This window comes from Schistocerca gregaria, chromosome 4, assembly GCF_023897955.1.
Source record: "Schistocerca gregaria isolate iqSchGreg1 chromosome 4, iqSchGreg1.2, whole genome shotgun sequence".
Taxonomy (NCBI): domain Eukaryota; kingdom Metazoa; phylum Arthropoda; class Insecta; order Orthoptera; family Acrididae; genus Schistocerca; species Schistocerca gregaria.
The window spans coordinates 328,482,707-328,504,429 of NC_064923.1; the positions used below are offsets into that span (position 1 = coordinate 328,482,707).

The 21,723-nt window shown below is 37.9% G+C and overlaps 1 protein-coding gene across 24 annotated transcripts in view; it reads right to left on the minus strand.

The window, feature by feature from the left end:
* LOC126268007 (protein phosphatase 1 regulatory subunit 12C) overlaps positions 1-21,723 on the minus strand; it is a 319,893-nt gene that overhangs the window by 209,003 nt on the left and 89,167 nt on the right. For all 24 annotated transcript variants that reach the window (XM_049973411.1, XM_049973403.1, XM_049973415.1 and 21 more), the window contains exon 3: positions 13,116-13,234. In XM_049973411.1, coding sequence (XP_049829368.1) covers positions 13,116-13,234 — 119 coding nt within the window. The remainder of the gene's footprint in view (positions 1-13,115; positions 13,235-21,723) is intronic.

Below are 21,723 nucleotides of genomic sequence, written 5' to 3' on the forward strand. Positions count from 1 at the left end.
AGAACCACCACCTTGTTGCTGCCAGACTTTTAACCACTAAGTGTGCCAGATAATTTTAGCAGGGGAGGAATGTAGTGGTGTGGACACAAGCTGGAGCCCGATAATTAAATCCGAATGCTCACTAACACTCGCAAGCTCACCTCCACAAAACCACGTGATCCGCAATCATGACCCGGTTGCTGAGCCAATTTTGTTAGCTCTTGATGGGCTGCATATGCAATCTCAATTGCTACAAGACTGCCTAGTCTTGTATAAAAGTAATCCACACAGCCAGGTGGTGTGTCAACATAGCTGGACTTGAAATTAAGTGTCTGCTGTGTGTTGGCTGCCACCGCAATGCCACTAATGTTCTTCCTGCTGCAGGCAGCTGCCAGATGGCACAAGGTTCAAACTACTGCCCTCCTGGTCAACACTCCATGGCGTATGTGCCAGTCCCTGACACTCTCCTTGGCTGAGAGGAACACAGCTGTCCTGACAGCAGTATAACAACATAAGCTCTTTCCATCTGACACTAATTTCAAGGTACACCGGCTATGCAAGACCTTGGCACTACTGGGGGATCAGCTACCTTTGTCCTTGTGAAACCACTTCATGCCACCATAGAATGCAAGATCGACACCTGATCACATCTGTGGAATGTGGATCCTGTAGGATGGTACTAGACTGCACCACTGGACGAGGCTGTGCACCTGTAACTGCTGCAACTTGTTGAAGTAGTGAACAGTTTACATGCTCACTTTCTGCCTTGCTGCAGCCACCTTCACCTCTTGAAAGATTCCAGTAGCCCTTGCGAACCCTTCAAACCCACAATGCCTAAGTGAGAGAGCCATCATTATCCTGACATTTGTAACAACAGCTGTTCCACCCCTCCGTAGCAGTTATTTTACCATCAAACCGCTACAAAAAATACAAGCAATACTTTTAAATCTTTATTAACAGCAAGAGTTACACAAAACTATAATATTTATAAATAATGCTTAGACATGCAGAGATTGCATGCAAGCAAATTACAGACAATTATCCAGGGAACACACGAAACAAAACTACAAATGATCATGAACAACGGTTAGCACTACATCACTAACCTGCAAATCTGTAGATTTATTTCCAACTAACTGGGGCTTCTGACTATTATTACCTTCAGAAGATGATAACCCAAAAATTTTCAATATATTTTTTGTTTCTCAGTTCAATTTGGTCATTCAAAATGGAATTAAGAGTTTGAGCGTAACGGGAAAAAATTCTAGCTTTTGCAGGAACTCCACATACATTACCTGATCAAAAGTGTCCTGATGCGTATTAGTGGATATTAATACGGTATCTGCGCCCTTCACTTATATAAGATGTCTGAATGTCTACATTGGAGTGACTTTCCCTTCTCACTCAAGAGCACAAACCAGAGAAGACAGTGATGGTGGATGCTGGAGTGATGGTAATGTCCGGTTTGTGGGGCGGTCATCAGCACAGTCTAACTTTTACACAGTACAATCTAGCCATGATCACGAATGATGATGATAATGAAATGATGAGGACCACACAAACACCCAGTCCCCGGGCAGGGAAAATCCCCAACCTGGCCGGGAAACGAACCCGGGATGCCTAGATCCAGAGGCACCACGAGGTGCAGACAAAGGACGCTGGGGGACTTGAGTGAAGTCAGCTTTCTAACTCGTCCCATAGGTGTTGAACTGAGTTCAGGTCAGGACTCTGGGTAGGCCAGTCCTCCTCAGAAATGTTACTGCCCCACAGATACCGCTTTATGACTCTATGCATTGTCACGCTGATGCAAAACAAAGTTCTCACTTTGACTTTTCCTCTACTTTATGCAGTACACAATGCTGCAAAATGTGTTCATATTCTTCCGCATTTTGTGTTTTCTTAAATACAATAATGGGACCACACCCTAACCATCAAAAACACTCTGGTACCATAAAAACACTTTGTCCGTACTGCTGATACTGCACCTGACAGCAGGTAATGTTCTCCAGGCATTCATCAAAAACAAATCCTTCCCTCAGATTGCCACAGAGTATAGCACAACTCATCACTCAACACCACTTGTTCCCTGTCATCCACTGTCCAGTGGTGTCACTTTTTACTCCACCTCAAGTGTAGCATAACACTGATTACAGGAATGTGTGGCTTATGAGAAGCTGTTCGGTCATAATAAACCATTCTTTACAAATTCCTACACACAGTCATTGGGCCAACTGGACTACTGGTAACACTTTGGAAATGAGGACTGATTCCGCCTGCTGTTTTCATGTGATTTTATCTGACAATGCTCCACAATGCTCAATGATCCCTGTCCATCAACACATGAAGTCTGCCTGATCTTGGTTTAGGTGTAGTTTGACCTTTGTGTTTCCACATCACGGTCACATCACATACAGTCAACTTGAGCAGCTTTAGAAGAGTTGATATCAGGTGAGTAGTCCACGTTATAAGTCAGTGAGCTCTCCTGACCAACCGACTCTCCTGACAACAAAGACTTCCCACCTCATTTTATACTGGCAGGTCAGCCTCTCGTGACATGTAGCGGTCAGTTTTGCAGGTGTCCAGATACTTTTGTGATCAGATAGTGTATTGAGGAAAAATGCAAGTACATAACTGAATCACAACATACAGAAATCTATGGACCTAATTTGAGACACAGCCACATATTTCACATATCAATTTCATGGTATGTTGGGAATATATTCCTTCAGTTTGTCTTATAGTATGAAAACATGGTTTGCCATGTGTAAGCAAGTTTAGTCAGCAAGAAGATAAGATATTTTGTAGCACCTTCACGTAGTACTTTGTTTGTTAAACGTTGAAGATATTTAAAGTTGGTGGGTGAGACTTGCGTGCCTCAGCGATACAGATAGCCGTACTGTAGGTGCAACCGCAACGAAGGGGTATCTGCTGAGATGCCAGACAAACGTGTGGTTCCTGAAGAGGGGCAGCAGCCTTTTCGGTAGTTGCAGGGACAACAGTCTAGATGATTGACTTATCTGGACTTGTTACACTAACCAAAACAGCCTTGCTGTGCTGGTACTGCGAACGGCTGAAAGCAAGGGGAAACTACAGCCGTAATTTTTCCCAAGGGCAAGCAGCTTTCCTGTATGGTTAAATGATGATGTCCTCTTGGGTAAAATATTCCAGAGGTAAAATAGTCCCCCATTCGGATTTCCGAGCGGTGACTACTCAGGAGGACGTTGTTATCAGGAGAAAGAAAACTGGCGTTCTATGGATCAGAGCTTGGAATGTCAGATCCCTTAATTAGGCAGGTAGGTTAGAAAATTTAAAAAGGGAAATTGATAGGTTAAAGTTAGATATAGTGGGAATTAGTAAGTTCGGTGGCAGGAGGAACAAGTCTTCTGGTCAGGTGACTACAGGGTTATAAATACAAAATCAAATAGGGGCAATGCAGGAGTAGGTTTAATAATGAATAGGAAAATAGGAATGCAGGTTAGCTACTACAAAACAGCATAGTGAACGCATTATTGTGGCCACGATAGACATGAAGCCAACGCCTACCACAGTAGTACAAGTTTATATGCCAACTAGCTCTGAAGATGAAGATATTGATGAAATGTATGATGAGATAAAAGAAATTATTCAGATAGTGAAGGGAGGCAAAAATTTAATACTCATGGGTGACTGGAATTTGATAGTATGAAAAGGGAGAGAAGGAAATGTAGTAGGTTAATATGGAATGGGGGAAGAAACGAAAGAGAAAGCCGCCTGGTAGAATTTTGCACAGAGCATAACTCAATCAAAGCTAACACTTGGTTCAAGAACCATGAAAGAAAGTTGTATGCATGGAAGAAGCCTGGAGATACTAGCTGGTATCAGATAGATTATGTAATGGTAAGACAGAGATTCAGGAACCAGGTTTTAAATTGTAAAACATTTCCAGGGGCAGATGTGGACTCTCGCCACAATCTATTGGTTATGAACTGTAGACTAAAACTGAAGAAACTGCAAAAAGGTGGGAATTTACAGAGATGGGACCTGGACAAAATGAAAGAACCAGAGGTTGAACAGAGTTTCAGGGAGAGCATAAGGAAACAATTGACAAGAATGGGGGGGGGGGAAAAAGTACAGTAGAAGAAGAATGGATAGCTTTGAGGGATGAAGTAGTGAAGGCAGCAGTGGATTAAGTAGGTAAAAATCCTTCGGTAACAGAAGAGATATTGAATTTAATTGATGAAAGAACAAAATATAAAAATGCAGTAAATGAAGCAGGCAAAAAAGAATAGAAAAGCTTCAAAAAATGAGATTGACAGGAAGTGCAATATGGCTATGCAGGGATGGCTAGAGGACAAATGTAAGGTTGTAGAGGCACATATCACTAGGTTTAAGACAGATACTGCCTACAGGAAAATTAGAGAGACCTCTGGAGAAAAGAGAACCACTTGCATGAATATCAAGAGCTCAGATGGAAACTCAGTTCTAAGCGAAGAGAGGAAAGGAGTATATAGAGGGTCTATACAAGGGCGATGTTCTTGAGGACAATATTATAGAAGATAACGCAGATGAAGATGAAATAGGATACCACATGAAGAGTTTGACAGAGGTCTTCCAGTGCCAAGTCGAAACAAGGCCCAGGAGTAGACAACATTCCCTTAGAACTACTGACAGCCTTGGGAGAGCCAGGCCTAACAAAACTCTACCATCTAGTGAACAAGATGTACGAGACAGGCGAAAGACCCACAGACTTCAAGAAGAATATAATAATTCCAATCCCAAAGAATGCAAGTGTTGACAGATGTAAAAATTACCGAACTATCAGTTTAATAAGCCATGGCTGCAAAATACTAACACGAATTCTTTACAGACGAATAGAAAAACTAGTAGAAGCCCACCTCGGGGAAGATCAGTTTGGATTCCGTAGAAATGTTGGAACACTTGAGGCAATACTGACCTTACGACTTATCTTACAAGAAAGATTACAGAAAGGCAAACCTACGTTTCTAGCATTTGTAGGCTTAGAGAAAGCATTTGACAATGACACTCTTTCAAATTCTGAAGGTGGCAGGGGTAAAATACAGGGAGCGAAAGGCTATTTACAATTTGTACAGAAACCAGATGGCAGTCATAAGAGTCAAGGGGCATGAAAGGGAAGCAGTGGTTGGGAAGGGAGTGAGACAGGGTTGTAGCCTCTCCCCAATGTTATTCAATCTGCATATTGAGCAAGCAATAAAGGAAACTAAAGAAAAATTCGGAGTAGGTATTAAAATCCAAGGAGAAGAACTTAAAACTTTGAGGTTCGCCGATGACATTGTAATTCTGTCAGAGACAGCAAAGGACTTGGAAGAGCAGTTGAACAGAATGAACAGTGTCTTGAAAGGAGGATATAAGATGAACATCAACAAAAGCAAAATGAGAATAATGGAACGTAATCTAATTAAATCAGGTGATGCTACAGCAATTAGATTAGGAAATGAGGCGCTTAAAGTAGTAAATGAGTTTTGCTATTTGAGGAGCAAAATAACTGATGATGGTCGAAGTAGAGAGTATATAAAATGCAGACTGGCAATGGCATGGAAAGCATTTCCAAAGAAGAGAAATTTGTTAACATCTAGTATAGATTTAAGTGTCAGGAAGTCGTTTCTGAAAGTATTTGTATGGATGGAGTGTAGCCATGTATGGAAGTGAAATGTGGATGATAAATAGTTTAGACAAGAAGAGAATAGAAGCTTTCGAAATGTGGTGCTACAGAAGAATGCTGAAGATTAGATGGGTAGATCAAATAACTAATGAAGTATTGAATATAATTGGGGAGAAGAGGAGTTTGTGGCACAACGTGACTAGAAGAAGGGATCGGTTGGTAGGGCATTTTCTGAGGCATCAAGGGATCACCAATTTAGTATTGGAGGGCAGTGTGGAGGGTAAAAATCGTAGAGGGAGACCAAGAGATGGATACACCAAGCAGATTCAAAAGGATGTAGGTTGCAGTAGGTACTGGGAGATGAAGAAGCTTGCACAGGATAGAGTAGCATGGAGAGCTGCGTCAAACCAGTCTCAGGACTGAAGACCACAACAACAACAACAACAACAACAACAACAACAACAACAACAACAACACTCCAAAGTGCATCGTATGTTTATCTGTAATTAACGGAAGAAAACAAGGTAGCACTACAACTTCTTTAACATTTATTACTTCTGTTTGTGGTGCATATTTTTATTTATTTTCTGTACACAATCTCTAAGGGCTTTGTTTCCAAGAAAATAAAATTCCTGAATTAATTAAATTGCTCTAGATCATGAATGTACAATGTAATACATGAAACAACCAGATGTGTCCGTAAATTATTTTCCTGTCTGGAGTTTACCATCATATTAAAACTGTTGTGAAACAGTTTTAATGTTTTCATGTTATGAAACATAGAGCTGTTGGTCTACTTTTTGCTCAACAGCTCACCTCTCCTTCCACACAAAACACATCTCCTGAAAATGTCCCCTGCTATTTCTTTCCATCTCCCCTCTACCAACACTACTTGCAGGGTGATTTCAAGTGATTCACCTGATTTTGACATCATAGTTTCAAATATATAATGTCCACTAATTTGTGTTGATAATCAATAAAAAGAGCATACTTTAATGTTATGTTTATGTCACTGCAGATTTCATGGTGATTCATCAGGCGGCAGGGTGATAGTTTGCAAAATTGTGACTAATCAACAGAAAGTATGTATTTTGTTTGCTGCAATATTAGAAGACTGATTCCATCATTACCATGCAGTTTGTGTTCTGAAGACTGTACAACATACAGCCACCAACCCACCAAAGCATTCAGCAGTGGTGTTGACAGTTCAAGGATACATGTTCTCTCTGTAAAGGGAAAAAGCTCTGTGCAACTGGATGTTGCAGCTGAAACCAGGGTGTATATGTGGACAAGGAAAAAGAATTCCCAGATTTCTCCCGGATTTCCCAGATAAAAAAAAAAAACACTTTCTCCCGGGTGAAAATACCCTTTTCCGTGTTAAGTGACAGTATACTCCTAGTCGGCACTGTAAAACTCATCAATCCTTTGAATGTTAATGGTTTTATATACCGGAGTAGAATTTCCCGGCACTTTAGAAAACTTAACTCAAGGGGGGGGGGGAACACGTTTTGAAAGATCTTTGATGTGCAGAAACATGTACACTGCATATTTTCGTATTACGAAGGTATAAATTCGAATTCCACCAAATACTACATGTCACTTTCCAAAGCATTGAAATCGAAGTTGCGATGTGCTTTTTTAAACCAGTCGTGGCTCATGTCAAGTGATATCAATAGCTGATGACAGCATAGGACACGTGATGTAGTCACCCAATAGCAAGATCACTCAAAGCAGCACAAACACACAAATAAGAAAAGTTAATGGTTTAAATTAATATACATATAATACCTATAATATTAGTCTTGAAGATTAATAAGATGGAAGAGAAGCTAAGCTTCCACATATAATTTTGATATGTTTTGCACTTGTTACACTTTAAGATACATCACACAAATGTGTCAGTAAAATTTTATACAACAACGTAAATGTTTTATCTTCTGGGCTCAAAATTCTTCTAAATGGTTGTCCTCAAAGAGTTGATTTTTAAATGAGAGTCAAACGCTTTGTGATTTAAGAAATTCATCGTACATTCTCGCACATAGCTCATCTTAGGTGAAAGGAAATCTCCTTTGAATGTAACGCTTTTCAAAACACCATTCGCAATATTTTCCCGCGACCTGTTAGAAATAGGTTTGTTTCAGCAGTTGCAAGAGTGCGCCAGATAACAAGCGCCACCAGGCTTGCGCAGCTATGATGACATATATATTCGTATGTGTAAAACATTAAAAGATCTTACATTATGTCATAAAAGAAACAAGACATCACCGGTGGGGTGGCCGAGCGGTTCTAGCCGCTACAGTCTGGAACGGCGCTGCTGCTGCTGCTATGGTCGCAGGTTCGAATCCTGCCTCGGGCATGGATGTTTGTGATATCTTTAGGTTAGTTAGGTTTAAGTAGTTCTGACTTATAGGGGACTGATGACCTCAGACGTTAAGTCCCATAGTGCTCAGAGCCATTTGAACCATTTTGAAACAAGACATCAGAGGATACTTCAAGAGCGTCAGAATTTCGTGAACCATAGAAAAACGCATAATTCGGCTTAAAATGCACATTCATATACAAATTTTCTTGGAGTAACAGTACTGTATTATCTCATGTTTGGTTCTTTATTGGCATAATGCCATAAGTGCACTTGAAATGCAGAGAACAGTTTAAACTAGCCAATAGTGTGAAATTAAACACTTCGTTTCAAATAAGTTGACTGCTTCAACAGAAAAGATTAATAAAAGCCAAATCTCTTTAGCAAACCGGCCAAAATAACTTCATTGTTCTGTCAGGCGATTAATGTTTGACTCTCAGAAAGGTGGAAATTAAATCCAAAACTGATAACATATTTTAGCCTTCCGTAATTACACGAACGTATTTTAATTCATTTGATAGCTCCCAGCCACAAAAACCAGTTTTGTTATCATTTAACGTGAGAGCAATAAATGAAGAGGAAACAACAAAATGACTAAATGTAAACAGGCCAAGTGGAGACGACCCACCTCCCCACCACAACTCAGACTGCTCTGTGCATCAGCCCCAGATTTACTGATTTCAGAACCGGGGCAATATTAAGTAGTGGCGCTCAGCCACATATCTGTAACGAGAAGCGGGAGAAGGTACTACTCATTCGCGACTCAACTGCGCACTCGCAAGAGCCCGCTCGCAACAGCGCAAACGAATCTAATTTTAACAGTTGTCACGCCACACTCATCGGAGGCAATGGCATAGTCTTCTTAAAGCTTCTGATACACTTTGCTGTTGGCAGACACTTGTATGATCACTGTTTTGTTGTTGTATATGGCACATTTCCTTTGCAACTTGAGTTTTATTTTCTTTCTTTTTTTTCTCCTGTTCATGTTTTGTTGCTCAGTGTTATTCTGCAGTAGCGGGATACAGTAATATCCTTCGTTAGAATATTGGTTCTTACCAGTCCAAATCACAAAAATTTAACTGAAAACTAGAACAATGAAAAATTCCCGGAATTCTAAAAAAGTCTCTGGTTTTCCTGGTTTTCTCCCGGATGAAAAAATTCCCGGGTTTTTCCTGGATCTCCCAGGTCGTATACACCCTGTGAAACAATGGAGAATGCCAAAGAGGCGTTCCCTCTATAGCCCAAAGAAATCTACATGTCGTGCAAGTAGCAAACTGGTCATTCCACTACCAACTGTGTGGAAGATTCTGCACAAACATCAGAAATATGAATCTTCCTGGCAGATTAAAACTGTGTGCCAGACCGAGACGCGAACTCGGGACCTTAGCCATTCGCAGGCAAGTGCTCAACCAACTGAGCTACCCAAGCACGACTCACGCCCTGTCCTCACAGCTTTACTTTTGCCAGTACCTCGTCTCTCACCTTCCAAACTTTACAGAAGTTTGGAAATATCACATACACCTGCTGCAATGTTTATCAAGTGACGACACCATCAGATGTGGATTTGTGAACATTTCCAGGGAGCAACGGAGAATGGTGTCTTTACTCCTGACTCATGTTTACTGATGAGGTGATGTTCCACGTAAATGGTCAAATGAATTGTCACAATGTCCATACACAGGTCACAGCAAATCCCAATTTACAGTTTAGATCAGGGTGTGAAATTTCAACTTTGAAGCCACTTTGATCGCCACAACCCCCTTTATCTGAATATGAAAAAATACCCACTCTGTCTCCTTCTATGGAGTGAGTTTGACAGACAGGCTGTTCACACTGTATCTTGGTACATAACATGTAAAATTGTTTAATTGACTACTAAGGTTCATCATAAGCATTACAAACACAAACTTCAGCACCGTACTCTAAAGGTCTAGCACTTAATGTGTAGAGTTGTCTTTCTGCAGAGAAGTACTGCTTATCAGTGGCAGTACTTCGGTCAAACTTAGACAAAGAAGGTCCATTTAAACATGCCATACACAAAAACTCGTGTGTGTGTGTGTGTGTGTGTGTGTGTGTGTGTGTGTGTGTGTGTGTGTGTTCAGCCAAGTCATGTAGGCAGTTTTTAGTCTGCAGTTGCATCTGGAACCTCTTTCACATGAAGCTGTTCTCGCTGGTAGAACAGCACAAACCATGAGAAACTGAAGCTGATTGGGAAATCTTGTAGAAAAATTTTCAATGTAAGTCTTTTGAAGTATCTAATTCTTACATACCTTCATCTCCAAACTGAGGAATTTTGTCATCATGAGGCCAGCCTAATGTGGCAAACATGCAGGGAGGTAATAACATTTGACAAGACAGACTGCAAACTTACATGACGTATGCCTTTGCATTTTTTTTAAAGTTTTCTCTTACAAACTGGTACTCATACTCCACAGTTTGAAAGTTTGTCAGGTGAACATAATTATTTTTCCTAAAATGGTTACTTGCTCCAAAAACCTTTGTTCACTTGGTCCAACAACAAAGTGTATGTCGTCCTAAACAGGGATGCAGTGTTCAATTTTCATTTCCTGGGATGAAATAAGGTGTGTCTTATTTTGTAGTGCCACACTTAATGGATTCAATTTCTCGTAAAAGTCCACGAGGAAGTAGAGAAGCCTAAAAAATTTAAATTGCCTTATATTTTTCAGAAAAACCTTAGCTTTAGCAGCATTGTCATCATTTTTATGGGCTAGCTGTTCAGAGTGGGTCACAACAGCTTTCCATGATTGAAGGAGAGCATGAATGACACATACTTTACCGGTCAATCAACTGACAGTGTGAATATGAATTTCTCCTTCTAGAACTTTTACTGTTTCTCTTAACATCCGAAGTCTTTTCGTTGATCCATAACAGAATTTGAGAAAATTTCTAACAACCGACTCAAATGTTTTGAGATGTTCATATTCCCGACAGTCATCTATCACAGCTAACTGCAAAGGGTGTGCAAGACAGTGAATGCTTATCAGTATTTGAAGAGAGTTTCATTTGCATAGCTTATCCTGATTTGTGCCCAACCACATCTGCAGTGTCACCAATGCCTACACCTATAATGTAATATTTTTCTCTGTATTCATTTGGGCCTACAGCCCCCTCTCAATAATCTGTCAAAGCTGTGAAATAACCAGAGGAAGTGTAATCCGGTAAATCTATTACACTTAATATTGCCTCCTCAATGTGGTCATCATCTGCATCCATGTATCCAACCTACACATCTGCATGATTAGTTGCAGTGGCACCATCAATTAGAAGGCTGATGTATTTACAATTTTGTAATTGTGTACGAGATCCTGCTTCTGTGTATCTACCATAAAATGAATGAATACTCTGTGCTGTTTTTCATTGGCCATACAGTGCTAACAGTCACATATAATTTTCATGTCAAACAAAGAATGTGTAAAAAGTCTTTAAATAACTTCTCATGACTAACTATGTAGTACTTCACATTAAACAAATTTCTAAGATGGAAAACATTTGACTGTTCATTTTTAATGGTGCACTTTATTCTGAGTATGCAGAAAAAAATGAATTCTTTTAGAGGTGCAGAAAACCCTTTCACTTCTTGTCAACATTACTAGCTTGTACCAGTTCAAAAAATTTGGAAGATGCAGGCTTTGTTGTATCATTGAACATTAGCCACTCAAAATTACTTAAGCAGTCTTTATTAAATTTCATTTTAGTTGGGAATGGTGGCGTGGCACAAGCTAAACACTATTACTATGGGTCGATTCTGTCACACGAATCTCAATTTGTTTTTCCTGCACATGAGGAACATGTGAGAAAATCAATGTTCAAAAAGTGATTAAGTACTTCGTAAAGAAAGGCATGAAAGCAAGAGGCATTCATGCCAATTTTCAGAATACACTGGGGACTCTCCTCCTCCATATTCAACTGTTGCCAAGTGGACAAATGAATTTAAATTTGGTCGGGAGAGCTTAGATGATGATGATGATGATGATGATGATGATGATGATGATGATGATGATGATGATGATCTGCGCACTGGTCGGCCAACATGTGTCACTATTTCAGAAATCGTTGCGAAAGCACACGAAATGGTAACAGAGGATCGCCGATTGAAAGTGCGTGAAATTGCTCCCACCTGCCGGATATTTTTGGGACAAAAAACGAAACTGTTTTGCTAAAGGCAGACCCCACTCAAAAACATATGTATTGATAAAGCAAACATAGACAATAGAGCTTCAACCTCAAGATGATCATACTAACAACTGATGGTTCATGACTGATGATACATACAGAAATGATGTTTCACTATGGCACACACAACATTTAATGTGCTGTGTGCTGAAAGTGTGACAATATGAACTGTCAGAATTTTCATTACCGATTGTGGCACCGTGATTAATTGGGTAGAGTGTGTGGTGCAAACCTGTGACCAAGATATTGGCTTGACTGCCGGCAGAGTGCAGCCTTTCTTCTTGCGGCACTATGAGAGCAAGAGTGGTGGGAAAATTTCCGACACCTTAACTTACCTCTCTTGAATTCATAAAACTACATTGTCTGTATAATCCAAATCCTCCAGACATTTATGGCTGTTTTTCCACTCCTTTGGCTTTTCACTTCAAGCAAACTGTTATCAAGGGATAGTGATGTGGGCTGGGCAATTGCCCAGTGGGCAGGACATTTATAAATGGGCTTTTGCCCGGGAATTTGCCCAAAGCAGTTTTAAATGCCCAAAATCTGGGCATTTATGAAAAAAACTTTTTAAAGTTTTTACTGCTAGAATGTAAAATTTACCAATTAAAATAAGGAATGTGATGATACTCAAAATATTAAAAGTTGGCAAATGTTTACTTTTAAACCTACATATAACATTCATTGCCTTTATTAATAGAAAAGAAAGGAAGCATGTTCACATATTAATATTATGATCCTAATATGACCTCTAATAATGATGCAGGTATTAATTTAGTGAGTTTGTGGTCTAGATCTAGAGGTTCTGATGCCTTCCATCCTCTGTATTTAAAATATATGCAAAGCAATAGTTACAGCAATCCCTCCTCACTACACTGTCTGCACCAATTTACACTATAGGTTGTTTACTTTCATTTTATTGCAGCTATTAAAATATTAAAAATTTAAGAGTCAACTGTTACATACCTTTAGCTTCAATATTCTGTTGAAGCATTTCCTCCATTTCATCTGATTCAGCGATGTCAACTGGAAGTTCAGCATCATTGTTGACAGCTGCAACATTCCCACCGTGTTCTATCAGGTACCTATGGAAAACCAACGAACAAAAAATTTTACAAAATAAATACTGCAGTTATATGCAGACCAATACAATTATTTTAATTATTTCTAAGAGATTTATTTGTAGTTTCAGTAACAAATTCATTTGCAGCCTTTCAAGTTCTGAATTTTCATCCACACTTCGTTATTCTTTTCATGTACCAGTATTTGAAACTATTTCAGATAAAAGTTACTGGCAGCCAGTTACAGGCTATATATAAATGGTGATAAGATTGGGCCCAGCTGAAAGTTATAATTGTTGTGTTGCTTTTAGCCACTATAGTGAAATAGAAAAATGCTCTGGTAACTGAGTACTGTTGATTACTACATTCATCATGTATTCATTGGTGAGGCAAAGTATTCTGTTGCTTTCATTCAAAAAACCAAACTCTCATTTGGTGGCTCTCATCTTCTTTACCAATATGTATTAACTACCACACAGCTCACAACTAGATCCAACCCCCCCCCCCCGAGTGGGGCACATGAGAATAAGTAAAGAGTTAACAAAATGATAAAACTGACATTTTTAAGAAAATCTTGAAAAAATAGTGCTACATTATTTTATTTATTCATAAATAATAACTTTTTTTAGTATTCTCAGCAGTAATGTTACCAGTTCAAACTGTGATTAAATCTTAAAACATTTCCACTTTCCTGATATGATATTAGTCTGGACAAAATATCAAAGAAGATGTAATGTTCCAGTGGGTGAATCATTTGTCACTCCAAATAATGTTATTAACAGTACACCATGATAACTCAAGTTAGGAAATATGAACAGTTACATTAAAGGCCTCTTGGTTATACCCTCGCAACCAGTATTAATAAGTAAATTATAGTATCAGTTTTCTCCTGTTGTGTGGTTCACTAATGTACTACAGTGGTGTGCACGAAAGAAGGTGGGTGGTGAGGCAATGCATAGTAGCTAGCACTTTTGCACCATGTGCTGCTCCAGCCAAAAGAGTCATTCTTCTGCACCTGCCAATAGTACACACTTGGGGGTGTGCGTAAACCATTTAGCATTGATTTTCATGTTAGTTTAGGTATTGTGAGCTTACTTAGCCACTTCATTGGTCATTATGGTGCACAAAGCAGATACAAGATATATTACAAGTGGCAGTGACATTTTACCGAGCATGTAAACCCTACTAGTGAGTCAGATGCGGAAACAGTGGCCTATTACAGTTCTCATCCCTTCACGGCCAGTTACCAGAAGGGCAACAGCACGTTGCACTGCCACCTTCCTACATACACACCACTACAGTAAGGAAGATACATTCCAAGCTAAGAATGATGATAGCAAATGAGTAATAAATTCAATTTTTGTGATGGTCTACCTGCATGTAGGGAGCATATCACAGTTCTCTCTTACAAGAAAGAAGTTCAAAAGAAACAAATGTAGAATGTCCACTTTTATTTCCCTTTGTAAAACAGCAAGCACTTACTGTGTAATTACGTTACTTCCATGAATGAATGACTGAGTTCCTTGTCATTAACTTTAATTTATTACTACCATAACTAAACAAAAAGAGTACTTTAACTATTTTACTTAATACACTCATATCCCAATAAATGCCACAAATTATGAAACAAATAAGTAAATTTCTTCTGTCTTGCAATAGGTGACTAAGAATAATTTTTAGCTACTGGTACTATGACAAATCAGTAAAATTTAAGATCAAGTACACAGTTGCTGTTCTAGACACTAAGTTAACTGGGATGTTGAAACATCAAGTTTCAAGCAGCCTGTAACACCAACAAAAATCACACTTTTTGAGTATACAATACAATTACAGAGATGGAGGAAAAAAAAAACCACACACACACACACACACACACACACACACACACACACACACACACACACACACACAGGCCAAGTGCGAGTTGGATTCTTGTTCTGAAGGTTTTGTACAAAATTAATCTCTATACATAAAACACAATGTCTCAAATCAGTCACTCACTCACCATTGTCCAGCCACAAAAGATTTGGAAATTTGCAGAGCGTGTTAAGCTTATACTGTAGGTGTCGTTAAAGAACGGATTTTTCAATATTCCATCCCTAAGAGGGTGAAACAGGGGACAAAAGGCTTTATGAAAAAGTCACTATTAAGGCAATTTTGAAGCCAGAACCATGAAAATTGGTATCTGAGTACTTAGTTAGAAATAAAGAAATATGTGTTTCAGCATCTTTGGAAATTCAAGAGCGAGTAAAATATTGAGTGCATGTTTTTTGAAAATAAATCATTATTAAAGAACTACTAAAGCATTTTTACAGTTACATCTATGAAAACTGGAATCTGACATCTGTTAGAAATTTTAAAAAATACATTTGTTTCAGTGTTTATGGAAATTCAATCCCCTAAGTGACAAACAGGGAATGAAAACTTTTATGAAATTAATTATGAAAGTATTTTCAAAGCTCAATCTAGAGCTTTGTTGGAAACAAACAAATACATGTTTCACTGTTTTTGGAAATTCTACCCGTAAGAGGGTGAAACGGGATGAAAATTTTTAAGAAAATATTTGGATATATTTTTTAAAAAATTTGACAGTAAATCCATGAAATTTGGTATTTCATTAGATATAAAGAAATATGCATTAGGGGATGAAAGTTTCTATGGAAATGACTAACAAAACCCATGGACTTGAGCTAAAAGAATCATATTTTGGTCAGACGTACAATCCGAAAAACTGTGCTTCTAAGGCCTTAATTAGCGCTAAAAGTTTAGAAGGTGTTGCAATCTGTGGACAACAGTGAACAAAGCAGAAGGTACTAACCTAGTTATGCATACTATGCACACAAATAGTTCATCTATAGATTTCGGTAAGTGAGTATGCGAGTATCAAAATATGTGACAAATGACTATCTTTTGACTACAATTACTTAATAGCCTAGTTTGTTTACACTGCTGGGGGACCACAGACCTTAGTGTTTGCCAAATTTCAATTTGAAAACACTAACCATTCCAGAGAAAAAAAGGAGCTTAATAGACTAGCAGGCAGACAAGAAAGTGATCTTGTGAGGCTACCATTTTTACCAAGTGAGGTATGGAACCCTGAAAATAAGAATTCCAAAACAGGGTCAAACTAAGTCTTTACGATTATCATATTGACATACTAGCCATTATGCTAACGAAACATGGATGCACAAGTGACATTCGAAATTATTATCCACCTTACATATTACTATGTAATTCTCTTTCTTATTGCTATTACTGGTCCACCATCAGTTGCTTTTACAAGGCAAAATGAGGATGTATATCACTGCCATTAAAAGATACATATCTATAGCACTTAGTCACTCGCTGTAAGAAGATGTCCTGCAAACACCCCCTTCTTCATTACTCTGAAGTCTAACCAACGTTTTTTCCAAAGTCTTTCTTGATCATTTGTAACTAGAGCCACTTAGAATTACATCAGCACTATGTGGAGACCTATATAAAAGTCTTGACAGATGTGAGCACACTAGGTCATATTTGTCAAGGATGATAAATGAGCTTCCTCCATTTTTTTAATAGATCTATGGCTTTTACAAGTTAGTGAAATACTCATCCGTAATATTATGTAATCATTGTCAAAGTGCTAAAGACTGTGTGCACATCTGGCAACAATGTCAAAAAAATATGACCACAAATACCTTGTTTAGATATTTATAGATTTTTATCAACATATGTCAAGATATTCCCTTTTCAACACATCATGCTGTCTATCACAACCATAGTAAAAACCCATGGTAGCTTGCCAGCAGCCATGAAATGTTTAGCTCCTAATAGAGGTTCAATTAAGAACAGCCTAACGGATTTATCAGTGGCCTGCTCCTCATACTTCTTCAATTTCTTAGTAAAAGGAACTGATTGAGATATTATTATTATTATTATTATTATTATTATTATTATTATTATTATTATTATTATTATTATTATTATTATTATTATTATTATTATTAAATAATGTCTTACGTAAAATATTACTTCCACACATCTTCAGGGCAGTAAAGTGACCAATGAAAGTAAATATTGTGAACTATTTCCCTGTTAGATGATGCAAGGCAGCCTAAATTTAATGTAGACATTTGAGTGTATTGTATATTTACACATTTTGTGACAAATTTCTTATTTTGTCTGAAAAGATAATATGTTCCAAGATTTTTTTTACTTATTCCACATCCGTAGAGACAGTTTCCCTTAGGGTCTAGGGAAAGAACACTTGCATTCATGTCTATGACATGTTCTACACCCCTGAATGTCTCCTCATTCTGGCAGTAGGGAATTGAAAGTACATGTAATTTACTATAATTCGAAATCATTGATAATGACCGTCTCCAAATAATCATCTCCCTCATTCGCAATGTACTGTTTCCAACAAGTTACAAATAGCAGTTAAACTCTGTTTTGGAACAAGAGACAGCAATCTGAATCCTTCAAAATATTGTAAGCACTTTCCACTGAAATGCCTAACACTTTTCCAAGTTTTCTGTTGGCGACTATAGTCACTGGATACCACTTCAGTGGTGTTATTTATTTTCTCAGTATGGATGGTGGCATGAGCTCTGAATGTGTACTATATGTATTTGCCATAAAACGATGTCTCAAGTTTCTAGAAGAGAGCTTCTTGAATTTTTCATTGTGTAAGTAATACTACTAATTGTAGGTGGCACGAGACAATGGGCATTTTAGAACATAGTGGCCAGAAGTGAAGGAAGGCTCACTTTAGATATCATCATGTAGACTAAGGAACATGTGAAGGCTGAAATGATAGGTGTAAGTGACCTGAAGTCCTATCCACGAGCAATGGCATTGTTAACAATTCCAAGCAACAGTTGCGCTATGCGCATGCATGTACTTTCCACTTGAAGGAAGCGTATAACCTGCAAATTGTGTCTCACTTACTTATGCAGAATTTTTCACTTATCACTTACTACCACCATCAGCAACAACAACTCGCAACAAATGAAACAGAAATTCACTAAACAACTTGCTATGATCACATTTAATGCTAGCTTTATAATTTCCACAATCAGCCACAAATAAACTTAACTGTAATCCAGTTAATCTATTATGTTGCCTGGTCACATCAGAGATTTGCTGAGCATTCACAATATAAGTTTTGGTGGCACAAGTCAAGCTACACAGGGACGAGATCATGTGGACTCAAATAAAGGGACCTTCAATTCGATTGAACATGCAATTGCACAAAGTTAACTAAACAGGCAGTATGTACACCGAACAACCTGGTCAGGGATTTAAAATACTTTCAAGGACAGAAATAGAACTTTGTCGCAATTGGATGCAAGAAAACTGCATCATCACAGTGAGAATGACTACAGGCAACAAGCAAAAACTGCAGTTCAAGTGTCATAAAGAAAACAAATACAGTAGAAACGTTAATGCTACAACGAATAAAATATTATTGATGCATAAAACAATCAAATTAGTCCGCATCAGGTAAATGGTTCATTCCATGCTGAGTGATGTAGAAGTCCCAACTCTACCATATTCAGCTTCTTTGAAATTTGTACAGAATGTACCCAAGGGATTTGCATGAATTTCTGCGAAGTTTCAACTACACCCCTAACTCGGTATAGGTACAAGTGCCAGTTTCAAAATGGCAACTTTCTTCAGAACTGTAACAAGAGCTTGGATCCTGGGGAACTTATTATGTAGAATCTTAAGTTATCAAAAATATCAAATGCACCACTTTTGTGAACATGTAATAAAACATTTATACAATTGCGTCCATCAAAAACATCATTCTGGCGTCCTCCTAGTTAAGGTGTAAAAATTAGACTTTATTCTTTTCAGCACATTTAAATACTGTTTGTTAAGTTGTAACCAATAAAATTTATGTTACCTGTTTCCTTTACTAAATGTGTGTGAAGCATTGTTGTCATACAAGCTCATGAATGTATTGCATTATACTGAACAAAGAGTTCTTGACTTGAAACTTGTCATAGCAGCAATAAATTTCTGATAAGTACGTGAGAGAAAATTGAATATATTCATGCAGCTTTGAAAATGTTAACAATTCTGGATGTCATTTACTGTGTAAAAAGTGTGTAAAGGTCTGGAAGATGGAAAAGTGTTTTCTTAATGAGACCAAAAACTGCCTAACTGACAAAGTAGTTTACAGTTTGATGACGTTTCTGAGTTATATATTCATCATGAAGCACTGCTCGAGCTCAGATACGAATTTCTATTAAGACCATGCTGAAATCCTTCTGATAAAAAGAATGAAACAACACAAGTTCTTCACAAAGTCACTGTCTGTCTGTGACTAACTTCTAGGTTAGAGATATATTTTACTAACAATATGCCACCTTCAATCAACCTATCGCAATGAACTCTGGCCCAAGGCACTGGAGCCAGCAGTCGTGTGCATGATTGGTGTGTGCCTCTCTCTTTTTCTAACAAAGGACGAAACTGAAGCTTATGTGTAGGTGTCTTATTGTGACAGTCAGCAACTTAACATATCGACTTTATGGTAAGCTGAAATTATCTTTCCTACCTGGACTTTCCATCGTTTGTATGTATTCTAACTCTGAATAGAGGGCAAGTTGAGAATCCAGAAAGAAAGAGAGGGGGAGAGAGAGAGAGAGAGAGAGAGAGAGAGAGAGAGAGAGAGAGAGAGAGAGAGAGAGAGAGAGAGAGAGAGAGATATGGGAAGGAAGGTGGGCCGGACAGAGAAAGAGATATGGGAAGGAAGGTGGGCCGGACAGAGAAAGAGATGGGCAGTAATTTACAATTCTTGAAATATATGTTGTAGCAGGCCTCTAATATTTTATGCATAATAGTTCCTAGAAATAAAATTCATTTTGCAAAATTTGTTATTTATATTATGCAATATCACAGTAATATAACAATTTTCTTGTTTTTGTTGTTATCCTATTCGATCCCATCTTCATGAAATCTACATTCTTCTGAAGTGCTGGCCTTAGAAGTTAATCTAGGCTCACAATGCTAAAGTCCCTGTACATTTTTCATGTTATGTACGAACAAACCAATGTCTTCAGGCCAATGAAACTGTGAAGAAGCACTAGTGTATTTTCCATTTTGTTGCATCTCATTCCATTTTGAAAATCTGATTGTTGTCCTGGAATCTAGAACAAGACAAACTTTTTTTTCACTAAAAAAAAATGAGTTCCTTTTGATCTTACATGGATGTCCGTCACCACAGAAGTGAGGAATATCAGAATGGGTTGGGACAAATTAAAAACTGATTAAGTGATTAGAATTTTCCAAGGGATTTCCATTAAAAAAGTAAGTGCTGATGGAATTCTCTTGATTTATTAACTTCAAAGTTAATTTTTTTTCTAGTTGGTATGGATATTATGGTGATGAGGTGTTACAGAGCACTATGTTACGCAACAAAATTTTTATGTTGTTCGTGGTACACTATTCACACGTCCAATTGATCTAGAAGGAAGGGCCACCCAAGAATTTCAGAGAAATGAAATCATCATAAACATGTTGCAAGGCATCTTTAGACAAGGGTTACATACAGAAGCTACTATAACTTTAAAGAAAGAGGGAACAGGATATTAATCCATGACCACAGATAGTCATCTTTACTGCATCTTGAAAAGTTCCTCTTTCAACTCTGTATCTAAGAGTTGAAACGGAATCAGTTGAGCAACTCTTCTGCAAAAAATCCAATGAAACTCTATCATGGATCTAACTTTCTGATATCTAGTATTATGAGAAAAGTCATCTTAAATTGAAGGAATTGTTGTAATAATCAAGTATGTCAAATTTTGATCAAAAGTAAGATTGAACTACCACTGCGTAGTTTGAAAATTGTTTATCGTTTGGTGCAAGAATGAGACTTGTTCATGGAACCTATTCAGAATAATACATGGGAACAATGGATGGGCTTGTCAACATCTGACATCTGGGTCAACAACCAGTCACGTTCAGCTCTTTCCTTGTGATCGCATGAAACATTGGTCAGATTATTTGCTTATGAAATACATCAATCACTTTCACAGCTGTTGACGTTACACAAGATCTGTTGTTAGACTTCTTGTTCTACCTAACAAAGCTGTTTCATTTAACATTAAGTGTGCTGGTAATTAGAAGTTTACTATTTCAAATACAGGCTCAGTATACTTCACTGTATGCAAGCATGTAGTTCCCTATTATCACAACTTATCTATCACAATTCAGTCATGCAGAAACTCTCAACTACATTAACTATTAGTGAGGAAAAACTTTTCATGAAGTGCCACTGTTAGCTAAATTTGAGAAATATAAAAATGTCCTGAAGCTTGCCAAGAAGTATGTGTCAATCTCGGATATGTAATTATAAGGAATGTTAGTCTGCGAAAGAACTGTTCCGAATGTTACACACAGTTCATCAGAATGAGAAGCACAATGAATGCTCATTAACCTTCCACACCTATGATTTTTTATTATAACATACATTTTTAATTCTCAGACTTCTGATAATATTCAGTAACCTGTCCAGCACTAATACT